At 50.9% G+C, this 19785-nt stretch overlaps 7 protein-coding genes across 7 annotated transcripts; 3 read left to right on the top strand and 4 right to left on the bottom strand.

Annotated features, from left to right (window-relative positions):
• Nucleotides 1-141: 141 nt before the first annotated feature.
• LTR84_000032 (uncharacterized protein) lies at nucleotides 142-1659 on the top strand (the record flags this gene model as incomplete). Its single annotated transcript, XM_064843663.1, has 1 exon — nucleotides 142-1659. One exon carries the CDS (start codon nucleotides 142-144, stop codon nucleotides 1657-1659), a length of 1518 nt encoding a protein of 505 aa, XP_064711523.1.
• Nucleotides 1660-2715: 1056 nt separating this feature from the next.
• Nucleotides 2716-3745, bottom strand: LTR84_000031 (uncharacterized protein; the record flags this gene model as incomplete). Its single annotated transcript, XM_064843662.1, has 2 exons — nucleotides 2716-3552; nucleotides 3608-3745. 2 exons carry the CDS (start codon nucleotides 3743-3745, stop codon nucleotides 2716-2718), a joined length of 975 nt encoding a protein of 324 aa, XP_064711522.1.
• Nucleotides 3746-6066: 2321 nt separating this feature from the next.
• PIL1 (Eisosome core component) lies at nucleotides 6067-7289 on the bottom strand (the record flags this gene model as incomplete). Its single annotated transcript, XM_064843661.1, has 4 exons — nucleotides 6067-6101; nucleotides 6153-6915; nucleotides 6981-7114; nucleotides 7172-7289. The coding sequence occupies 4 exons, from the start codon at nucleotides 7287-7289 to the stop codon at nucleotides 6067-6069; spliced, it is 1050 nt and encodes a 349-aa protein (XP_064711521.1).
• A 1554-nt stretch (nucleotides 7290-8843) lies between these two features.
• On the bottom strand, nucleotides 8844-12636 carry LTR84_000029 (uncharacterized protein; the record flags this gene model as incomplete). Its single annotated transcript, XM_064843660.1, has 2 exons — nucleotides 8844-12494; nucleotides 12631-12636. The coding sequence occupies 2 exons, from the start codon at nucleotides 12634-12636 to the stop codon at nucleotides 8844-8846; spliced, it is 3657 nt and encodes a 1218-aa protein (XP_064711520.1).
• Nucleotides 12637-14149: 1513 nt separating this feature from the next.
• LTR84_000028 (uncharacterized protein) lies at nucleotides 14150-15184 on the top strand (the record flags this gene model as incomplete). Its single annotated transcript, XM_064843659.1, has 1 exon — nucleotides 14150-15184. The coding sequence occupies one exon, from the start codon at nucleotides 14150-14152 to the stop codon at nucleotides 15182-15184; it is 1035 nt and encodes a 344-aa protein (XP_064711519.1).
• Nucleotides 15185-15295: 111 nt separating this feature from the next.
• LTR84_000027 (uncharacterized protein) lies at nucleotides 15296-16960 on the bottom strand (the record flags this gene model as incomplete). Its single annotated transcript, XM_064843658.1, has 1 exon — nucleotides 15296-16960. The coding sequence occupies one exon, from the start codon at nucleotides 16958-16960 to the stop codon at nucleotides 15296-15298; it is 1665 nt and encodes a 554-aa protein (XP_064711518.1).
• Nucleotides 16961-17507: 547 nt separating this feature from the next.
• On the top strand, nucleotides 17508-19626 carry LTR84_000026 (uncharacterized protein; the record flags this gene model as incomplete). Its single annotated transcript, XM_064843657.1, has 2 exons — nucleotides 17508-17531; nucleotides 17608-19626. The coding sequence occupies 2 exons, from the start codon at nucleotides 17508-17510 to the stop codon at nucleotides 19624-19626; spliced, it is 2043 nt and encodes a 680-aa protein (XP_064711517.1).
• Between the last annotated feature and the right edge of the window lie 159 nt (nucleotides 19627-19785).

The raw sequence follows: 19785 nt of genomic DNA, 5'->3' as shown, positions 1-19785 counted from the left end.
CATTGACATCATTGTTCGGGAATACCCCTCGACACTAAACCTCTTTCAGCACCCGAGAGCATTATTCCGTGGAATTTGAGACCCTTGGTCAGTCTGCTACTCCTCATCATCATCATCATCATTAGCTTTACAGCCTCGTGAATGAATGGATTAGACGGGCACGAGGATGATGCTGCTACCATAGAGAACCCATTCGTCAAATCGAAAAACAAATCATGGGAGCTCAGAGCGCCTCATTCTCTCAACCGGAGTGTGTCTCCACCATCACGTCTCCGAGTCAAGCAAGAGGCGAATGTCACCAAGGCTATCATTCCCAAGAGCCTTGCGCCAATAAAGTCAGAGACAGCAGCAGTCGAAGCAGGTGAGATTGAGATAGACGATCATGTCTCCTTTTTCTCGACGAAACTACTTGCAGCACGCCTCCCTGTACTGGCAAATCAACCACGTCTCGCACACCAAGCATGGTTAGATCTCTATCGACGAAACCTCAATGACAGAGGTCATCACTTCGTTGTCCATCAGCATGACCATCCCATCGCCGGCACCCACTATGACCTGCGTTTGCAGTGTAATGCGACGAGCTCGATCAGCTTTGCCATCATGTATGGGTTGCCAGGTGATCCCAACAGTCGCCGTCTAAATCGCAATGCGACAGAGACCAGGGTTCACAACCTCTGGAATCACTTGATTGAGACCGCGTCGTCAGAAACTGGCACGATGCTTCTGTGGGACACTGGTGAATATTCAGTTATTCCATACAACGCAAAGCAAACCTCGTCCGACCCAGTCTCCTGTACGGACACTTCCGATTCGAACTCTGAGCCCGAAGACTCCAAGAATGGAGAATCGGAGCCTGCAAAGCTCCATCGCGCATTCCAAGCAAGAAAGATCAAGCTTCGTCTGCACGGCACGAAATTGCCGCCCAATTACACGATATCGCTTCGCCTGACTACTGACAATTTTCGATCGACACAGCCAGCACCTCCATCCTTCAAACGGCGAAGACGGAATAACAAGGCTGACGCGGCTGGACGACGCCGAGAACCGGAGATTCTAGATTCAAGCCGCTCCCCATCACCGGAACAATCACCAAACGATGAGGACCCCTCGGAGCAGCAACGGAGCGCACGGGCCGCTCAGTTGAAACAAAGCGTCTCATCACTCCGCCGCCTCGCCTCACCACCAGCACGCAAGCGCTCTATCGGAGCAACCGTCGACCAAAAGAGCGACAGAGAGCAAAAGCACATTTCTCCTTCAGCGCAGCCGCCACCCCCACTACCACCACCACTTCCCTCTCCGCCGGACCCCCACCGACCCCAATCCCCAATCCCAACGGCACACCCAACAATGGACTCCGACGAACAAATCCGGCTACAGAACGCGTATCCAGGAGCGACCAACAGTATAAACTCGATCCACCAACGCAAGTGGTTCCTGTCACTTGACCGGCCCGCGAGTGGCTTCACACGGACGAAAGACCCCCGGACCGGCACGCAGATATGGCGCCGCTGTGAAGCCGGGCCGTCGGAGAAATTCCACGTCCTCGGTCGCGAACACGAGACGAGCGTGCTCACAGGTCGCAAGGCTGCGGATGTTGCGGCGGACGAGGGCTTGGTAGGGTACAGGCCGCGTGGTGGGTGGGTTGGGATTACGGAGTGAGTGAGTGGTTGATTGAGTGGGTGAGTGATGGACTACACGAGATCTATGTATTAGCAAGAGGGTGGGCAGGTGTGTGGTCTTCTGTATAGGCAACCTCAACCTCGGCATGGCGTGGACTGACTTCTTGGCTCTCTTCCGTGTCTGTTTTGAGTAGACGTCACCTGTCTTGCGTGGGTAGATCAGTGAGATGGAAGATATCTCCAGTATGTCCATCGAGAATATGTGGATGAGGCTAGTCAGACTTGACAGGTCTCTAGCAATATACTTAATTGTCATATATTGGACGGCGGACTATGTTGCAATAGATACACGGCTGTGCACGCATACCGATGATGACAACACGAGATATAAGAGGGAAGAACAGGTGCAGAGCATTGCGTATACGAAGAATCTCATGGTATTGTATTGTGTTGTATGAGAATACTTGATAGTCCAGGAGGATATAGATAGATAGATAGAGCAACAATGGTTTTTTAAACGCCCAACGCCGTCAGCCCATGGCTAGCCCCTAGTATTCAAAAGCCCGAATCCGCTGTTGATACGCCATGCAAACTCCAAGGTTCTTTATTGAAAAACATGCTTTCAATTCAACTCAACTCATTCATTGATAGGTGAAGGGTGCCCGAGAGATTACTCATGGCGTTTAAATGAAACACTTTTCGTTATTTGCCGCGTATTCTGGTGGGGTTTGAGGCCGAGCTTTATGTCTGGCGTGCCAGGCATGACTTGATTGTGTGAAAGCCACACACGAATCTGCCTGTAGTGGCTATGATGACTGCGACGAGGAAAACACCCAAATGTTTATAGACACACGACTTGAGCGACAAAGTGACGAGAAGTTGCAAGTGAGATTGCGTCGACCTGGGATCGCTCTGCACCATATATGGTGAGCACCATGTGTGACCGCCGTGAACGAGTCCCATCAGCAAAAAGCCATGCCTCCGCCACCAGCACATGCACCGCCACTCGTTACGAAAAATGCACCCCCTCCTCTGACAGTCCTTGATCTCGTGTCGGTCTTGGGCCTCGTTGGGTCCTGGGAGCCTTGGTAGTCCTCTAGACGTGTTGAGGACGGAACGGTTCATAGGCAGTTCCTCTCTGGGCTTGCTGATTTCCAGGTCCGAAATTCGTCAAGGGAACACTTTGGTGGTCGCTGGGACCCATGTAAGGACTGCCAACACGTTCATAGGTGTATGGAGTCTTCTCGGCCCGGGTGCGTCTGGCTTCCTTACTGCCAGGGTTGTATGGGCTTCGTCCACTGCAGCAACAGACTGATAGGAACCAAAAGAAGCCTGCTCCTACGGCGAAGGCTGAGCCGATCCAGGAGACAGAGAGGACTCTGGTACCAATATCTGAATCAATTCCATAGTCCTTCTTTAGAGTGTTGTCCAAGGCGGCGCGAAGGATGACGTAGACGGCAGTGGTTGTGATTGAAGCAGCAACCAAGAGAACCCACATGGCGGTGGCACAGAAGGTGGTGAAGAAAGAACCCCATCGGGAGAAAATGGCTGAGATGCCTACCAAGATGCTGATGGCAGCAGCGGCGAGAGCGCCGGTGTAGAGGTAGAAGATGGCCTTGGAGGCATTGTGGTAGACCTTGAGTCCGTCGTTGAACTCTTTGGGAATGAAGGTGTCCACATCTACTCCAGTGTTGTTTAATCCCCAGACGTTGATAGGGTTGAACCAGAAGTATGCCTTGGGGTCGGTGCAGTTCGCATAGGTGTCGTTGCCGTTCCAGCTACAGTAACTTCGGAGGTAGATGGTGTAAAAGTCTTTCATGCCCAGAGACTGCTTCGCAGCCTGAAGGGCACCTGCGAGGATAGTGGAATCGGATGCACTGGTATCGCCGACTAGATTTGCGGAGGAGGTGAGGGTGAGGTTTGTCAAATCGATCTTGACGGGGTGTCTGTCAGTGCGTGTCTTACATTGATCGAGCGATGCTCCTTACCTTTAGGAAATATAAATCATCGACGGTCTTATTCCGATCGATGGTTCCGGCGATGAATATCAATACCGTGCAGACGAGGACGGCAATGGTGAGAAGAAAGGGAGCTGTTATACAGCATATGCGGCCTGCAGAGACCATGGCTGCGACTGTGAATATCCAAAAGGTGTTACTGAGGGAATGGAGGACAAGTTCGAGTTCAGCTCAGCTGAAAGGTGCCGGCCGTGGTAAGTTTGTCTCAATGCGGGGAATCAGAGTGGCCGATGGAGATGGGGATCTTGTGTTGGCAGGATGGATATAGGTAGGTAGGTTGATGAGTCTCGACAGAACGATCTCTTGTCAAGTTCGGTCACGGAATGATTTGACTTATGAGAGATTCAAGAAGAAGAGGTAGATTTCAGGGTGCAGTTGGTGAGTCGGGGGCCGTAAGCACTTAGGGCAATTTGGGAAGTCACCTTGAGGACAGGCGATGTTTTGGAGGCGTACGGGGAACGAATGCTGATGGATCCCCACCAACAAGTAAAGCGAGTTCAAGTTGGTGATGGTTACTGTCGTTGTATGGACAGGCTGAGGAGAATGAATGGTTGAACGAGAGGTAATAGCGACAGGAAAGTCCGAGGTGGTCTTTTGAGCAAGCAGGAACTCCGCTTGAAGGAAGAAAAGTCATTCGATTCAACCGTGGCACAGCATGTTGCTTCATCATCCTCTATTGGTACTGGAGGCGTAGCAGCTCAGGCTTTGCAAGGCCCTGCACTGCCAAACGGGACACTAAGGAGTGAGGCTGAGGCAACTTGAACCTGCGCAGGGACGGCCACTGAATCCTTCCTTCCCCTCACATTGGCCCTTTAGGCTTCAGGTGGATCGCCTACGACCGCCTAGCTGGATCATGCTATATGGCCCGCCGAGTTAGTGCGATGCATTTGTTCAGCCCCCATCCTGGCGAGTGTTTCATTCACCATCCAGATATTCTACCTATGTCCATATGTAGGTATGATTTCAAAAGCACGGAATCGAGATATTGAACCCAAATTCTTCATTCCGTCCTATATTGATAAGCAGTAAACTTTATCATATCACACATACCTATATCTTCATGCAGTATTGATTCCGAAGATGAACTCAAGCCATAAAGGTCTCTCGGTGTTTGCATCGACGAGGACCCAGCGATCAGCTCCATTTCAGCTGTGAACTTTAGGGAGGGTAGCCAAGCTTCCTCCACGTTTAAGCCCTTCCGTAGTCCAAGGACCACCAAGTCTAGAACAGCCCGAACGCGAGGCTTCATGATAATAACGTAGACGTGTCTTTGGGCAATAATAATGAACAAGGAACAACAATATTGGTTTTAATTGCATCGATCATCACAATAATACCTAGGTAGGTATCTATTCAAGGCGAGCCGGGTGCGTGCCCTCAAAGACCAACACACAGTCATCAAATAGGCCTCATCAGTCCATTTTCAGATCTCTTCCTCTTCCTCTCTTCCTTCTTTTTTTTCGCTTACCGAAGAGCTGTTCAGCTCGCCGAATGTAACAAGATCACCAATCATGTGGTACTCCGGTAGGCTTGTTCAGCCCTGTTATTAATAGATGGTGGGTGCCCACCCACAGCACTGGATGTGCCGAGGGTCGTTTTGGTGAGCGCACACACCCAGATCTTCAACAATTGCCGGCGTTCTTCAGTCATAATAGTGGATGACGAGTACTTGCGCAATAACGTCTTGGTGTAAATAATGGGGTATAGTGTCGTAGGTGATGGTCCCTAGTATCCTAGTTAGCAGGAGGGCATGTATTTCGTACTCATCGATGATTTGGGTGACCGTACACGCGTCCCCGGATGTCACCATGTACCAATCATGCTAGCGGGCGCCCCCGTAACTCGTGCCAGTTCCTTGGAGTCATGGTGAGATACTTGGAAGGCTGCGCTTTTTACTTTGGTATGAAGTCTGTAGCCGTAGCTATTCTATGACGACCGGTTTGATAGACCACGCAATAGCTTACGGAATCTGGGTGAATACAGTGCAATTAGACACTTCTTCCATTATCTCATTATTACTCGGTGTTAGATGATTCGCAGAATTGGAACTTGCTTCTATCTTCCCATACGTCTCCTGGTCATGTGGTCCACCACGGATGATAACTCGATGGTGGCCATGCAGTGCGCAGTCGGACGCGAGAACCATGTCGGAAGGGATTCGAAGTGGCGTTCAGGCAAATAACTTCCATCTTCGCTTGTCTTCATTACACCTGGAAAAGAAAAACTTGAATCTCGACATCAATCATTGTGCGAACACCCTGTATGCTCCCTCAGATCTAGCGCCTTCCATTTTCCCAAGGGGGTATTTTATTTCCACGCTCTTCCTCATCCATTGTGACTCTGAGCGTGTTTGCGATCGGTAAGGCTCATTGCCGGAGGATCACATCGGTCTGCTTTGCATTGCATTGTCGTTGAACAACTCCTTGGGTCTAAGCGGCGACAGGGTGCTGACCGGCGTGTTGACCTGGACGTCTGTTAGCTACAACTCGGGTGACCAGAAGATGACGCGTCTTACCATTGGTTCCAGTAGCCTCCTCCTCCTCTTCCTCTTCTTCTTCCTCCTCTTCTTGTTCATACTCTCCGTGCTGACCTGCAGGCACCCAGCTGTCACGGTCATTCTTGAGAGCGTGATCTTGACCACTCAGATCCACGCCTTCGGATGAAGCAGCGTTCTTCTTCCGGCGCTGGCTAAGGTTGCGCGAGCGAACCGAGAGCTTGGAGCTGACAACTGCATTGGACGATACCCAGTTGGTGAGAGCATCTTCGCAATCTTGAATGATGGCCTTGGAGGCCTCATAACCATCGTAGGATGCTCGGGTCTCTCCAGGGGTCACTGGGGAGTCATCGATGAGCTCGAGGAGATGTTTTCCGTAACCTGCAATGATGGCAACCTTCTCCGAGTGTTCTCGGATTGCGTCGAATTGGTAGGTGAATGCAGCCTTCAGCTTCTCGCGAGTAATGTTGGACAGCTGGGCCTCGGCAACCAAGGACTCGGCCTCAGCACGAACGAGTTCTTGCTCCAGGACAACAATTCTTGGGCTATTGGGCTCCTTGTATTTTAGTTGAGCAATCTGATCGGTGATCTTTTGCTTGCGATCTCTCGAGGGCTGCACGGAAGCTTCAATGTTACGGATCGACTTGATAGTCACACGATATTGGTCGTAGCGATCAACGAATTGATCTTCCAACTCGCCAATTTCGTAGACCAAGACTCCGAGCTTGTCAGTGACGTCGCTGACGTCCTCGTCGCAACCTTCGCCCCACAGGGAAAGTTGTTGCTGCACATCTTGGTTAGTTTGGGGTCTGGGCTTGTCATCGGATGCTGCTCAAGTGGAGAACTTACAGCTACTTCCATTCTTTCTCTGCCTACTAGCTCGAGACTTCGCATGACGTTCTTTTCCATCTTGACGAGCTGGGAGAGCTTCTTGGCGAGATCTGGGCCAAAGGCACCTGCGGTACCTTTTCTAAATGCATGGCCTAATCTAACTGTCAGATGGGGTTGCACTCATTGCAGAAAAAGAAGAAAGAGCTTACCGAAGTTGCTGCGGCCAAATAGGCGGCCGCCTTTGGTTGAGGAAGATGGTGGAGGGGGATTCTCAATTTGTGAGGCTGTAGGTGCGCGCGATTGGCGCATAGAGTATGTGCGGTGCATCTTGAAAGGCGGTTGTGGGACTGATGATAACGCTCTTTAAGGAGGAGAGGGTGAGGGTGGAGAAGGAGCTACAGCGGCTGGTGAGCTACTGGGCAGGTCTTTTGTAAGTGTGTATATTGAATGAGAACTGAGTGTCAGGGTTAGACACAGAGCTGTTTCAGAAACGGTGAAAGCTGATGTTCGGTGAGAACTGTGTTGTGAAGAATGGAAAGATGAGAAGAGGCAGCGAGGTCAGCGGAAGGAGAGGTAGTAATTCAGGCGGGATAGCTCTTCGGCGATGGAGGAGGGATGACGTGCCGGATGGGAGCGGACCACCTTGGGGCTGCTGCTACTACTGATGACTTTGGACCTTCTAGGTGGCACTGGCAACTCGAAGTGGCTAGAGAAAGCCAAAAGAAACCAGGGGCCGGTTTGTGTGCACCGACCATTGCTGGGGCACCCACTGGCGCCACCACCACCCTCTAGAACCCTCTCCAATCAAGCCCACTTTTTCCACACAAACTCACCACTGAAACAAGTGCAAAGACAAGGACAAGCCACAATCGAAAGTCCATGATGGGATTTGGAAACCCAGATGGGGCCAGCCTCCACGTCATTCCTCCTCCCTCAACTCCACAGCGGTTGCCAGAGATCGATCTTGACGACTGTGGCACATACGAGTAGTGCTGGGCAGCGAAGCTGTGGGAAGAAATAAACAACATATCCAAATTAAATTTTCTGATGATCTTTTAACCAGGCGCAGGTACGAACGGGCATGAGGAGAGAGCTCTAAAAGCTTGCGAAGGGGGGAAACAGGAAACTAGTATGGATAGCTGCAGCCTGCAAGAAGTTGGAGTTGGAACTTGGGGCAGCTCAATGGCTCGATGCTTCAAGCTTGAAGCTCGTGGGATCCGCTGCAACCCTCTAAATGGAAGATGCTCGGGCGCTTGGTTCGATGGTTCGAGTTTATCTTCTGGCCGCCAGCTTAATAACCCGCTCACCATGCAGCTGGCAGCTGGCAGCTCCAAGCTCCCCAAATAATACTTCACTCGCAATCTCGTCGTCAAAGCAACAAGCCGCTCACGTCATCGATTTGCATAGGGTCTCGGGAATGCTCCATATGCATGAGGCAAAACAGATCTTCAACTTTTCCATCATGACCCAATTCCAATTTAATTGCTATCTTGGTCCATTTGCGAGATCCACTGGCTGGGCAGTTCTTGGATACCGCCATATTCAAATGCATCGAATGCGTCTAGAGTATCCACGAAGTAGTTTCTGCATGTAGATCGGGATGCCACAGTGGTCATGGTCTCCTCATTAGCCGCACGATAGCCCGCGCGGATAGTTCAAATACAAGACACAGCCACAGCTCACGAGACCATCGTTATCCACCACCCTTGCAGAGTTTCTGCCGCAAGCCTTCTCCGGATCGTCAATCGCATGTGCATACGGAGTACGTACTGAGCACCGTAGCTAACCATGTAAATTCCTTTCCGGATCATGCCTCCAGCCAGACGCATCTGCCTTGCATGTGATGGACGTTTCATCACTATTGTACAAAAAGCCCTGCCATCAGCTGTTTGAGCCTGCGTTCGCCCGCGCTTCATTCAACCTTCTCGTCTCCCACGCCAACTGTTGCGCTCTCCCACCAAATCGACCATCATTCGGCCCTATCTTGCGCTTCCTAATCACCAACTTTCCCGCTTTATTCTTCGTATGATTTGAGCGGCTCAGAGACTTGACCCTCGCAGCTCTACTGGCCGTTGCCATTCCGTCCAATTGATCCTTCATTTTGTACACCCGACGAGCCGCAGGTGCGCCACTGACCCGCGAGCGTTTCTTCGCCCGTCTGCTGGTTGCTCCGATGATGATGTTAGATGAGCGAGATTTAGAGGCCTTGTGTTTGCGTGATTTCTCCTCTGGCGGTTCTGAAAGGTCGTCAACAAAGCCATCGGCATCGTCCTCGAAGTCTCCTTCTCTTCCTGCCTCATCCTCGTCAGCAAAACGCCCGTTGACTTGATAGTCTGACTCTGCTGAATCTCCAATTTCAGGAACGCGTGAGGTTCCGGTCCCACTGCGCGGACGCCTGGCAGTGCCAGCTGGTCGAGTAGCCTGCCTGAATTCCTCAGGCTCGGAGGAACTATCGTCCAACACTCGTTTTCTCTTCCGGGATCGTGCGACTATGGGAGATGGGCTGCGGCTGTCATTATTCACTGCGTCTGCAAAAGCTTTAACTGCACTTGGCGCTGTTATCGTCCGTGCAGTGCGCTCATGGGACAGCGGGACGACAGCTCGTGTATTGGATGGCCGCTCACCAGGTTCCCAAAAATATTGGACCTTGGATTCGGGGTAATTGTAGTTGTACAGTAGTTCCTCTCCGGCCTCGATGTCGCGTTTGGCAAAAAGACCGACACGCACAACGCCACTGCACCAGAGCATCTTCGGCTCCACATTAATATGCTCTTCGCGTTGAGAGTTATTCATAAATCTCATCTTGTTGCCGTTATTGGATGCGTCGATCTCCTGTGCTTTGTTGATGGTGAATAGGTACTCCTGCCCTAGAACGTGATACATGGCACCTCTTCTGTTGCCTTCTGACTTGCTGATGAGTTCACCTGTGTATTCGCCGATGAATTCTTCTTTGAGAATGGCCGTTCTGCTGTAAAGGCCATAGCCTTGTATTTGACTTGGCGCCTTGGTAGTAGGTGCTGGAAGTCCGAGCTGAATCCGATTGTTCCTGCATCTTCCTTTGCGAACGTCATCGTTGTATTTGTTGTAAGAATCTAGAACTTCGTACACGCCGCATTTCCCACAGAGGGACGGGTCACATTCTCGATTCAATTTCCAGCACTCACAGCGGTTGTCTTTGAAGCAAACCTTGTTTCCACGGGCCACGCAAGTGCAACCTCTGAATCGTCGTTTGCAAGAGTCATCGCAGCCACAGAAGCGTTCACAGTGCACCTTGTATCTGTAGCAGTTACACTTGGGATCATTGTGGCAAGGCCCCTCATGCGAGCATGGTTGAAACGGAGGCCGTTGATCAAGATCCCCACTCTTGGATGTATCCATAGGTGGCGCAGGCTTTCTCTTTTTCTTTGCGGCAATCTGAAGTCTCTGGGCAGAATTGGTGTCAGACAGTGGATCTCCATCCAGAAAAGGGTGTGGGTTTTGCATCATGCAAAAGATCATGTGATTAAAGACACTCTCACAAGTCACATCTTTGACAATTCGAGAGATGACGCATGGTCCTCTGAGGTGGTTGAGATAAAACCGCATCAGCTTCTCAACAAGAACCCTATGCGACCTCGACAGGAAAGGTTCAAACTTGGCTTCGGATATCTTGAGGTTTCGTCGCCGAGAAACTTCCCAGAAACACCTACTGCTGCAAAGTTCATTTTCTTGGAATGATGACCGTGTTTGATCGTTTACTCGACTGTCACCACCGACAGTGCCATCTGGATGTCTGCCTACTATCTGCTGGAGGCTTTGTGCCGGATCAACACAAAAGACGCCACAGGAGTGTGGCTTCTGGTCCTTTTGCTCATCTGCAGGGAGAGACATGAATTTTCTGACATTCTGCTTCTTCTCTTCATCGTTGACATAGGCTTTGGTATCCTCTGGTTGATCTTCATCGCGGGGCTCAACAAAATTGCCATGGGCTGGACAATGATGGCGAAAACAGATCAGACATGGTTCTGACCCATTCTCGTCATCCTCCCATTCATCATGAGGCGGCTGGATGAGGCCACCTGTGACGATGTGCCACATGCTGACTCGACTCAATTGATGGAATGCGTAGGCTGCAAGACCAGCAAGGGCCAAACTCCGGTCATCAGGTCGATCTAGCTCATCGAATTTGTTCCGACTGAAGCTTGAAATTCTTTCTTCCTGACTTGCAAGCTCGCAAGTTGTGCAGCTTTTTGTCCACTCTGATGTCCATGCCCTTCCAGACTCCATTGACCAAGGCACTTTGAGCTGCCGATCCTGCTCGAAATGATCGCGAACAAAATAGTAAATCACGTGTTCTGCTTTGATCTGCATAGAGCCAAGAAGTTGCTCCACCCATGGCTTCCAGAGCCATATCAGTTCTTGACAGTCCCGTTGGGCTTTCAAACCGTCGTAATTATTGTTAAATCGTTGCTCGAGTTCAAGATACTTTTCTGTTGACTCTGGATCTTGAATCTCATCTTCCGCGTCGTAGGGTCGGTATTTCTGAGTGTGGCAGTTAGGGGCAAGAAAAGTCGAAGATACTCTTCCTATCGCCTTGTACTTCGGGAGTACGTTGCCGCCAGTCTTGAAGCGTTTCTCGACCGCTCTGGTCAGCAAGACTTTCTTCTGTTGAGGCCGAGCCAAAGTCTTGCCCACACCATTGGTCTCTGGTGTCTCGAGAATATCCTCCGACTCTGTGGCCTTTCTTTTTTCGAATGCGACACGAAAAGGGTCAGGCATATTCAGGTCGAGATCCGGTAAGCGTCTAGTCTTCATATCAAATGTTGCCTGTCTCAGGTCTGCTTGAACAGATTTTTCTTGCCAAACGTGTTGATCCTTTTGCAGGTTGTTGACTAGGTTTCGGACTGCTTCGATACTAAGATCAATTTCCAGGAGAGCGGCGAATTCGTCTGAAGATGTGTCGTCGTGGTCAGGTTGAATTGCGACCATATCGTAGCTGAGTCCCGGCTTCTGTTGGGGCTCGTGAGGTTCAATGTGACCATCAATACCATGGTCAGTCACATGGAATTGTGCTGAGTTCACGGAATGATTGGGTTTCGAGTTGGCATCCATGGCCCTGGCTGACTTTGAGACGAGTGTAACTACCATGGTCTGATAAGAGCACCTGCAGTGCGTGTTCTTACAAGGTGTGCAGGGTTGTAGTCCATCACACGTGGTGTCTGTTCGAACGCAACGCTGGCAGCTCTTTTTAGAGACATCAGAGGACCCGCGTGCTTGTTGGTCAGGCACTTTGTTGTTCGTAGTGGCCACAGCTTCCTTTGGCTGGCGAGCTGAAACCTGTGGGGCAGAGACACTCTCTCGTTCTGCTAATTTCGGAGTGGATGGGCGAGTTGAAGGATTGCCCGTCTTGGGTAGAGGGTTTGAGAATCCCCATATTCGACTGAGGCGAGCCATGGTGATTTCTTCATTTGAGGACACCGGTCTTCGTTGTGATACAGGTAATGGACTACTCCCTGGATATTCTGTTGAAGCTCGTTGGGTGGCCAAGGGTACCTGTGTTCTGGGTATATTTGTGGTTACTAAGTGACGAGTAGATTGATGAACAACACGCGGGGGTTGGGAGAAGCCCATGGTTGGCATCGTGGGACGGTTGAAAGGTCTCTGTGGAGGTGTTTGTCGTTGTTCTGACCGCCATGGATAGTGACGATCTGGGTTTAAGGCCTGGCGCATGTATTCAGGGTGAGCTGAAACTCTTCTTTGTGGCTGTCCGTCCTCATCAGAGTCAGACAACACAATGGGCTCCCGGGCGGAACCCATATTGTAACCCTACCCCTAGTTAGGTCGCAAGCGAGATCTGCAAAGTATCTGAACGTGCCGCTTCGAATCAACTTGAGATCAGAAACAACTTGCAGGGTCATTGTAACTCGAAGTTGGTCATGTCCCTCCTGCTTCTGTTGGTTCAACGGACGCGTCCAATGCCGCGTGTTTGGCGCGTACTGCCCGAGCTCACAACAAGGAGTAGTTGGAAATGGTTAAGTTGTTATCCTCGTTCATCTGATGCAAAGAGTAACGCTCCGAGGCAGATTGCAGGCCTGTTTCATGCAAATTCTGATTGTGTTCCTTGACGGGCTTTAGGGTAAAGGGGAATGTCTTCTCCAGCAGAGGGTTACTGAGGGCGACGAAAATCTTGGCACTACTAGGGGCTAAAGCAGCGACGGAATCACTTGGCTTCTCTCGGATTCCCAGAAATCATCCAGAAAATGAATTGTTCCTGTTCTTTCAAAATGAAATTCACGCTGCCTATGTAGCTAATAGATCATCTAACATCCAGACTCATCATCGTAGAGAACTTCATTGTTCATTCAGAGGGGCTACGCTCTTCCGAATTAACATCGCAGCCCCGATGTGGGGACATCAGACACATGGGTAGGTTATGCATGAGCCGAGCACTTCCATGTTAAGCGTACGCCTACTGTAGGTACCGACGAAACCTGTGCCCTACTGAACAACAACTTGAATGCCTTATGAACATCCGCTTACATCTAAGGCGGGCTCCAGTTTCATCTTGGCTTGACCTACGGTAAGTCTTCATTGGTTGGTCTTCATCGCTAGTTAGGAGACCGAACGGGCTTATCAACGGCAAAATTGATGATACGATAAGAAGAATTGAATACAACCGCGCTTAAATTCTCAGAACTGTTCATCAACTATTCGATGTCGATTCATCTCGATTGTACGTCGCGATATGCCTACCTATACTCCTCACAAGAGGCAGCGAGCTTCACATGCATGCGATTTTTGCCATACTCGTGGACTGAGATGTCGTCGTGCACCCATCAGCTCGGGTCAACCACAGCATGTACAAAACAGTTGTCTCACATGTAATGATTACAACATTGAATGCACGAGTAATCGCCCTATCCAGAGGAGAGGCCGGAAGCCGCAGAGGTCGAATGAATGTGAGATATCTCAGGTGGAACTGCAGTCCACGAATCCAGAAGCAATGTCTATCGACACAATATCGCTTCTGTTGCGCATCTATCGCAACACTATGTATCAATGCTAGTATGTCATTCTCTTGGCCCGTAATTGGTCTTTATACAAGGAGTTGAGCAACGTTTAGCTACCCGTTTCTCCCTGAAAACGATCTACTGGTGCGCTGGTCAGGCGGAATTCCAGATGCAACAACACCTTCCTATTTATTACTAATGGCTCTGTGTGCTGTCAGCTGTCAGACAGCCGCTTTCAACGCAGTCTTCGACGACACTTTGCTTGGAGACTTTGGCTTACCGGACAGCCATCAATACTTTTCAGAGGCTGTCTCCAGGATACCACAACACTTTACACAGTCGCAGGACCTAGACTATCTGCGAGCTTTCGGCCTCTTAGCAGTCTATTCTCTTCAACGAAGTGAGACCAATGATCTTCATCGTTACCTTGGCCTGTACCATGCGCTGGTCGCTCAACATGGCTTCCATGACGAAGCGAAGTGGCCTACAGATATTTCACTCCCCGAAATTGACGACCGGCGTCGACTCTTTTGGTGCATGTACCGTTTGGAGGTGCATAGCGCAACTGTGTTTGGCCACGTCGTGCGTCTGCCCGAGTCACAGATAACGGTCCTCTATCCTCGCATTATCCCTTCTATGGATCCTGAAGCACAGGCATGGACCGCGGGATGGGACTATATCACAGATCTCTTTCGCCTACTGGAGTACGCCCTGTTCAGTCTTCGAGCATGCAAGAACCGGAAAGCAGTATTGGCCGTCCTCTGTGATCGGCCTTCGCCAACCACACTTTTCGATAGCCTCACCAGGCTCAAGGCCAGCAAGCCACATCGAATCTTCGGTACAGCCGAAGGTGAGGGCGGGTTCGAGAGCAACCGATGCAGATACATGGGTATTCAGATATCATGTACCGAAACACTGGTAACAATCTTGAGTTTCTTGTACAGCCAGGCTCCAGCCCGCGATGTAATGGAACTTGCCGAGAATTTCCTCGAAGAATTAAGTCAAGCACCCTTGATCATGTTCAAAGTTGCCAGTGGCCAGATTGTGCACCAGCTGCTTGGAGTCGGGCATATGATCTGCAACGCTTCTCACTACGATAATGGCCAGTACCGTCCAGAAGCAAGACGTTTAATCACATTCATTGGAGATCTAGTTCAAAATCTTGAGCATGATATTCCTTCTGCCGCGGCCGCGGCCGAACGATTACTCAAATTGGCAGAAACAGCCGCTTGACGCTGCAATAGCTGTCAATTTGAGGACCGAAGCATAAGGAATTTGAAGATGATGCACTCCCAACAGCTAAATACCTAGTCGTTTAAGGAGACACCTCTCCATCTCTCTCCATCACTCCTGCGAAACGATCTGTGTCGCCATATATTTGCGATAGGCGGGGATCGACCAGCGCCTGATTCGCTTTCCGTACACAATCACAATGAGGAAGGTAAACGTGCAGAACAAAGAAATTGCGGCGGTGGTGATGAAGCAATTTTGCAATCCTTGCCGTGTCCACCATGGAGTAATTGCATAGCTGATGCCGAAGCCAATGGTGTTGCGGATCAGCATGATGGAAACGGTGGTCTCCCCAGCGATCTCCTTGAAGCAATCCACGTTGTAACTGACGGCGATCGAGCCGCCAGTCACACAACCGAAGGTCAGCATTCCGAGGCCAAAGACAAGGCCGATCCAGTGCACGTTGTGATAGGCACCCGCTCCCCAGGTAACAAGTCCAGCGGCACTGATGATACCCGAGGCCGCCAACACCCAGAGACGATGCTCAGGTTCTCGAATACCCTTGTTTCGTCGAGCGAGCTGAAGGGCAATCCAGTCTGCAGCATTGCCAGCCCAGAGTGAAGCCAGGGCGGCCCCCACGATTGGACCAGCGTAGACACAGCCTACCAAGGCGGCCGACCAGTTGTACGGGGCACTTGTTAGGACTGGTGATGCGGTGCCATTTAGTACCATGTACCAGGCTAGGTTAATTCCATAAAGAAATCCAGACCATGCGACAGTGGGGAAACGAAAGATCATGATGATCGGCCGATATGCCATTCGGAGCATGTTGACGTTGCTTGGACGGTTGGGAAGAGCTTTGAAGAGTCCGTACCTTCTCCAACCTGCGTTGATACTTGGCGGGTGCTCGCCTGTTCCAAGTACAGATGGGGCTGGAGACGCTGCGATGCTCGAAGCTTCCATTTTTGGCGATGTTGATCCTTCGTGGCTGTCTGCCTCATTTTCGCTCGGTGGACTTGCGCGTACCGCAGTCTCTCCCAGGGTAGCGCCGTCACGGAAATAGATGGTCTCTTCCATGAAGAAAAACAAGATCAAGAAGATCACTCCACAGAGGATCGTTCCGAAATGCATCGTCCACCGCCATCCATAGGCATCGTTCAACCACCCGCCCACAAGAGGGGCGAGGAAGTTCGAGCCGAACAGAATGAAAACATATAGTCCCATATAAGTCCCGCGGTTGTGTGCAAAGAAGAGGTCGAACACGGTGACTTCGCACAAGGATTCGATCGGGGAAACCACTATCCCTATGAGCACTCGATGGGCGTACCATTGTTCTACGGTGGACGAATAAGCGGTCCAGACCATTATGGGAATGGTGAGAAACATGGTGATAAGGTACACCCCACGACGACCATAGGTGAGAGCGATTGGAGTCCACAGGAGGCAAGCCCAGCCAAAGAACAGAAACATGACGCCGGTACCTTGGACGAGGCTTGCAGTGGAGATTCCGGTATCCGCCGTGATGTCGGCGAGGACGGAATATTGCAGAGAAGTCGCAATGCCAGTTCCAAGGACGTAGAGGTAACCCATGCTGACGGCAAGGATCTTGCGTCGGTGTGTCCAATTCAACGGATCTTCAGGGTCTGAGCTTGGGCGCGGAACAAGCACGATGTCGCGGTGAGCAGCATCGTGCAGATTCGACGATAGCTGACCGCCAACGTCGACGAGGTAGACTGTGCCAGGCACATAGTCTGGGTCATGGTCTGTGGGGCCCAACATGGTCGGCTTGTGGAAGCCTGGAGGGAATCAGTATAGATCTTGGGTTGTAGAAGTGTGGAATCTGGAGAGATGAATTGACTGAAGGGAGAAGGATTAAAACTTCGAAAAAGAACCCACTATATATACATAACCCTGGGCTCGAGTTCTCCTGGCCGAGCAGCTATCATAAACTGGTATTTGGTAATCTGGAAGCGAAGATAGCCGTGTATACTCGTTTTATGGAAGGATGACATTGTGTCAGGGGCGGCCGCTGTTGATATGCTATCTACAGCTGCTAAATCGTGTAGTTCTGAAGTGGTCGGAGGCATTTAGTAGCTGTTGAAATGGCTTATCAATTCAACAGCTGTTAATTTCCGCAGATTTACGATACCATTAGCAGCTGGTAATTTTCGGGTTCTACAGCTGTATTTCGGGCTCTTCAGGATGAGGAGGATAGACATATATAGAATTGATTGACCGAGACGTAGAACGAATATTCAAAGGTATCCCTCTCTCATACTATCTCTTTTCCTCAAGCACTCAAGAACAACAACCAAACGGAGCAAAAATGGGTTCCATCGAGGTGTCACCCGTAAGTTCTCACTACCATTGTATTTCCAGTCTATTTCCTTCCAGTGTCCATCGTTCACTCAACTAAGATCGCACAGAAAGCCACAGCACTATCCATCGTCGAAGCCACTGTTGCAGATCTGGCGGCCGCCCTTGCCGATGGACACACCAACAGTGTTGAATTGACAGTCAAGTCCCTCCTTCGTGTGGCCAAATATGATCGCCGGTCCACGGTGCTCAATGCAATGCCCATCATTAATGAGAACGCACTGGAAGCTGCGCAAGCTTCTGATTACCGCCGCGCAGCCGGGAAGACAGTAAATATTCTAGATGGGCTTCCGTGCACCATCAAAGACTCCTACAAGATAGAGGGCATGACTGTGGCGGCTGGTTCTCATGCGTTTCAGAATCTGATCGCCCAGGATGATGCGTTCACGGTGAAGAAGATCAAAGAAGCCGGCGCCGTCATCTTGGGCCGAACAAATATGCCTCCCATGGCTGCAGGAGGAATGCAGCGCGGAGTGTATGGTCGTGCCGAGTCACCGTATAATGCCGAATACCTTACAGCAGCGTTCGCTTCAGGGTCATCAAATGGATCCGCGACGGCGACAGCGTCCAGTTTCGGCGTGTTTGGCATGGGCGAGGAGACAATTTCTTCCGGGCGCTCGCCCGCCTCAAACAATGGACTTGTTGCCTACACGCCGTCCCGAGGCTTGATATCGATTCGAGGAAATTGGCCGCTTTTTCCAACATGCGACACCGTGGTCCCCCACACAAGGACGATGAAGGACATGTTTGCCCTGCTCGATGTGATCGTTGCGCATGATCAGGAAAAGGAGTGCGACTTTTGGAGAGCACAGCCTTTTGTTACCCTTCCAGAGGTCGCCAGCGTCCGCCCGAAATCATACCACAACCTGGCCGATGCCGACGCGCTGGTCGGGAAGAAGATCGGCGTTCCCAAAATGTACATTGGCAAGACTGACTCCGATCCAGCGGCGAGAAAAGTCCATACCCGTCAGTCTGTCGTCGACCTGTGGAACAATGCTCGAAAGATATTGGAGGGACTTGGTGCCGTAGTCGAAGAGGTTGATTTCCCCGTCGTGACCAAGTTCGAGGCGGTCGAACAGGGGGCCAGTGGTCCTCCGCAGGCGGAATCAATCGCTCCGCCTCACCGCAACGAAGTCGACATGTGTCGACTGATGGCTTATGCCTGGGACGACTTTCTCGTCAGCAATGGCGACAAGAAGCTCGCGACTCTCGCGCAGGTGGACTCCGCGACCATCTTTCCCCAGCCACCAGGCACGATCCCCGACAAATATGACACCGACGACCCATTGGCACGCCACGCTGATGTGGTGGCACACATTACAGGTGGCAGGATCCCCACATATGACATTCCCGGCCTGGGGCAAGCCCTACAGAATCTCGAAGCCAGGCGGAGAGCTGATTTTGAAGACTGGCTCGGCACCCTCGGGCTGGATGCGGTTGTATGGCCCTGCAACGGCGATGTTGGCAAAGCAGACGCCGATTGCAACGAGGCCTCCGCAGCAGATGCGTGGCGCAACGGCGTCCTCTTCTCGAATGGCAACTGTGCAATTCGCCAGTTAGGTATTCCCACAATTAGTGTGCCCATGGGTGTGATGGCAGACACGGCAATGCCTGTCAACCTCACATTTGCGTCGGCGGCATATGACGACACCGCTCTGCTTCGGTATGCCTACGCTTTCGAAAAGAGTAGCCAATTGCGACAAAAGCCGGCGAGGACGCCAGAGCTGGAAACAGATATCATTTTGCTTTCCCAGGAACCGAGGCAATTGGGGTCTGAAGCTCCTGTGCTGACAGTCGACAGCGAAAAGACATTCAGACAAGGCGATCAAATCCACGTATCGGGGACTATTCGAGAGGACGAGTTGTCGGCATTGCGTATATTTGTAGATGGAGACGAGATTAAGGATGTAAAATTGTCGGGTGGTAACTGGGAGGTGGTCTCGTGCTCACAGCCTGTATCAAATGATCGACCCGAGGAGAAAAGAGTTCCAGATCTCCAGCAGGCCATGGTCATTGTGCTGGCAACTGGGAAGGCTGGAAGGTCTAGTGCTCAGTTGCTTTTCCTGTAGGATATGGCATAGGCCATATCGGCCGAACAACCAGTGCTTAAATATCCATAATAACGTTTCTGGAGAGATTTCGAAAGTCAAGGTACCATATTGATGTCCACATGAATATATCAGCTCTATACGTTTTCGAGCTGTTTCGTGTCAAGTAACCTTTGTTTC

The sequence above is a fragment of the Exophiala bonariae genome (genome assembly GCF_035927105.1).
Source record: "Exophiala bonariae strain CCFEE 5792 chromosome Unknown scaffold_1, whole genome shotgun sequence".
Lineage (NCBI taxonomy): Eukaryota > Fungi > Ascomycota > Eurotiomycetes > Chaetothyriales > Herpotrichiellaceae > Exophiala > Exophiala bonariae.
Note: the sequence above shows the minus strand (reverse complement) of the source record. Positions and strands in the feature narration are given on the sequence as shown.